General features: G+C 51.8%; 1 protein-coding gene across 1 annotated transcript in view; it reads right to left on the reverse strand.

Moving 5' to 3' along the window:
• Positions 1-834: 834 nt before the first annotated feature.
• The window catches only part of LOC124659511 (photosystem II 22 kDa protein 1, chloroplastic), a 2,377-nt gene continuing 1,271 nt past the window's right edge, over positions 835-1,940 (reverse strand). The window contains exons 3-4 of the mRNA XM_047197378.1: positions 1,338-1,581; positions 835-1,246 (exon numbers count right to left, since the gene is read on the reverse strand). Of these exons, the coding sequence (XP_047053334.1) occupies positions 1,002-1,246; positions 1,338-1,581 (489 nt within the window). The 3' untranslated portion in view covers positions 835-1,001. The remainder of the gene's footprint in view (positions 1,247-1,337; positions 1,582-1,940) is intronic.

The following is a 1,940-nucleotide window of genomic DNA, read 5'->3' on the forward strand; positions in this document are numbered from 1 at the left end:
CTTCGCATCTCTCCTTCTTGAACAAAATGGGCGAGGATCCGGCAATTTCCAGCATGAGTCTCCCAGTGCACTTCGCCGGCGGAGCCTTCTGGAACACAACACTTCGGCCAGACCAATGAAGACATGCATCAAACAGATCTTCATCTTTGCTTGAGAGGGTGCTAGGATTGCCTCCTTTATTGAAGACAAGTCAGTAGCCCCCCACTACCCGTCGACAACCCGCGAGATCCGCCGCTCCCAAGTGTAGTGAAGAGACAAGCAAAGATGATGCATCCGATAAGGTAACGCCGCGAAGCGACGCCACCATCGTTTGCTAAGACCGAGGTTGAAGCGCGGTTTTCACTAGCTGCCCCATCACCCCAAGATCATCGTCGACTGGATCGACACCACCGGAGTCGGTGTGGGATCCCAAGGTCCCCCACAACAGATCCAACGTGGTTGTCTACCTCTAGAGGAGGAAGTCACCGCAGCCAAGTCCGGGACCGCCGCCCCTGCGCCCATATGATGGAGTAGCTCCGTTGGCCATCGTAACTAGAGTGGTCGCATAGGTGAGGAGGGCCCTGCCTCGCACCCCTGTCCGCTCCCAGCGGGCGCCCCGCCGCCACCATGTCGTGCAGCCTTTGGCCGCCGACGCCTTCGGTGGTGGCGGAGGGTAGGGAGGGAGGCCGCCGCAAGGGTCACGAGCTAGGATTAGGTTAGGTCGTGTGGCGTTGTGTGTCTGTGTTTCTTAATTAATCGATTAAAGTGTGATGCATGGCTTTCCCTAAAAAAGATGTGGTTTAGGAGTGATCTCTCAAACTCATCAGCAAGACTGCAACACATTGCATATGTGGATTGACAAATTAACTATCTCTTATTTTCAGAAGGCAATTTACGACCAATTTCTTCTTACACCTACGTACAGTTCAAGGTTCTCACGTAACACAACAAAGAAAGCACACCGGACGTACAATTAGAGAGTGGCAAAAACGACCGCGTGCTCATGATACATATACATCGATCTAGTCGTCGTCCTCGCCGCTGATGAACTTGCCGGTTCCAGGGTTGATGGCGGCGATGAAGAAGAAGACGACGTTGAAGAGCACGAGCGGCTCGATCTCGGCGATGGGCACACCGGTCTCGATGTTGAGCTGCGCCAGCGCGCCCTTCCCGGTGATGATCTCCCCGATGATGGAGAAGGCGATACCCAGCTGCGCCAGCCGCCCCACGAACAGCTCGTTCGACTTGGTGAACCCAAAGAGCGGCCCTGCAAGCATCCGCGCGTCAAGATGATCAATCGACAGGTTGGTGACGAGCATGAATATTGAGCTATGGGGATTTGTGTAGCAAATACGTACCTCCCTCGCTGAGGCCGAGGGCAGAGCGGAAGCCTTTGCCGGGGGCGATGACGGCCTTGTCGAGGCCGGTGGGCTGCTCGTCGACGAACCTTCCACGGTCACCGAGGGCACCGATGGCGCCGAGGAGGGTGAAGAGGATGAAGAAGAGGAGGAGGGGCTCCGCCTCGTAGATCGGGATGCCGGTCTCAAGGTTCAGCTGGGACAGGATACCCTTGCCGGTGATGGCCTCTCCCAATATCGATGCCTGCAGATATCATCAGAGAAACAGTTAAGGTATCATGCCAAAAAAGTCGCTCAGAAGTTCCATACTTTACATGATTGTTCTTCTTTAACAAGCAAATTTCACTATTTGTGTAATGTACACTGTTGTTTACACACTTTTCTCTAAGTGTAAGCCTTTGTATAGGTATAGATTATAGAGTTCAACCATAATCATCTCTACTCCATATATGCTTTAGGATGACTAAAATCGCACACTTTTCACTTCTCATATTTATGCTAAGGGTATTACCGAAAATTTAAAAACATAAATATTACAGATTATTGAACTATTTCCAAAAAAATAGCTACTCCCCCGGTTCAAAACGATTGCCCAAAGGAGTA

The sequence above is a fragment of the Lolium rigidum genome, chromosome 6 (assembly GCF_022539505.1).
Source record: "Lolium rigidum isolate FL_2022 chromosome 6, APGP_CSIRO_Lrig_0.1, whole genome shotgun sequence".
Taxonomy (NCBI): domain Eukaryota; kingdom Viridiplantae; phylum Streptophyta; class Magnoliopsida; order Poales; family Poaceae; genus Lolium; species Lolium rigidum.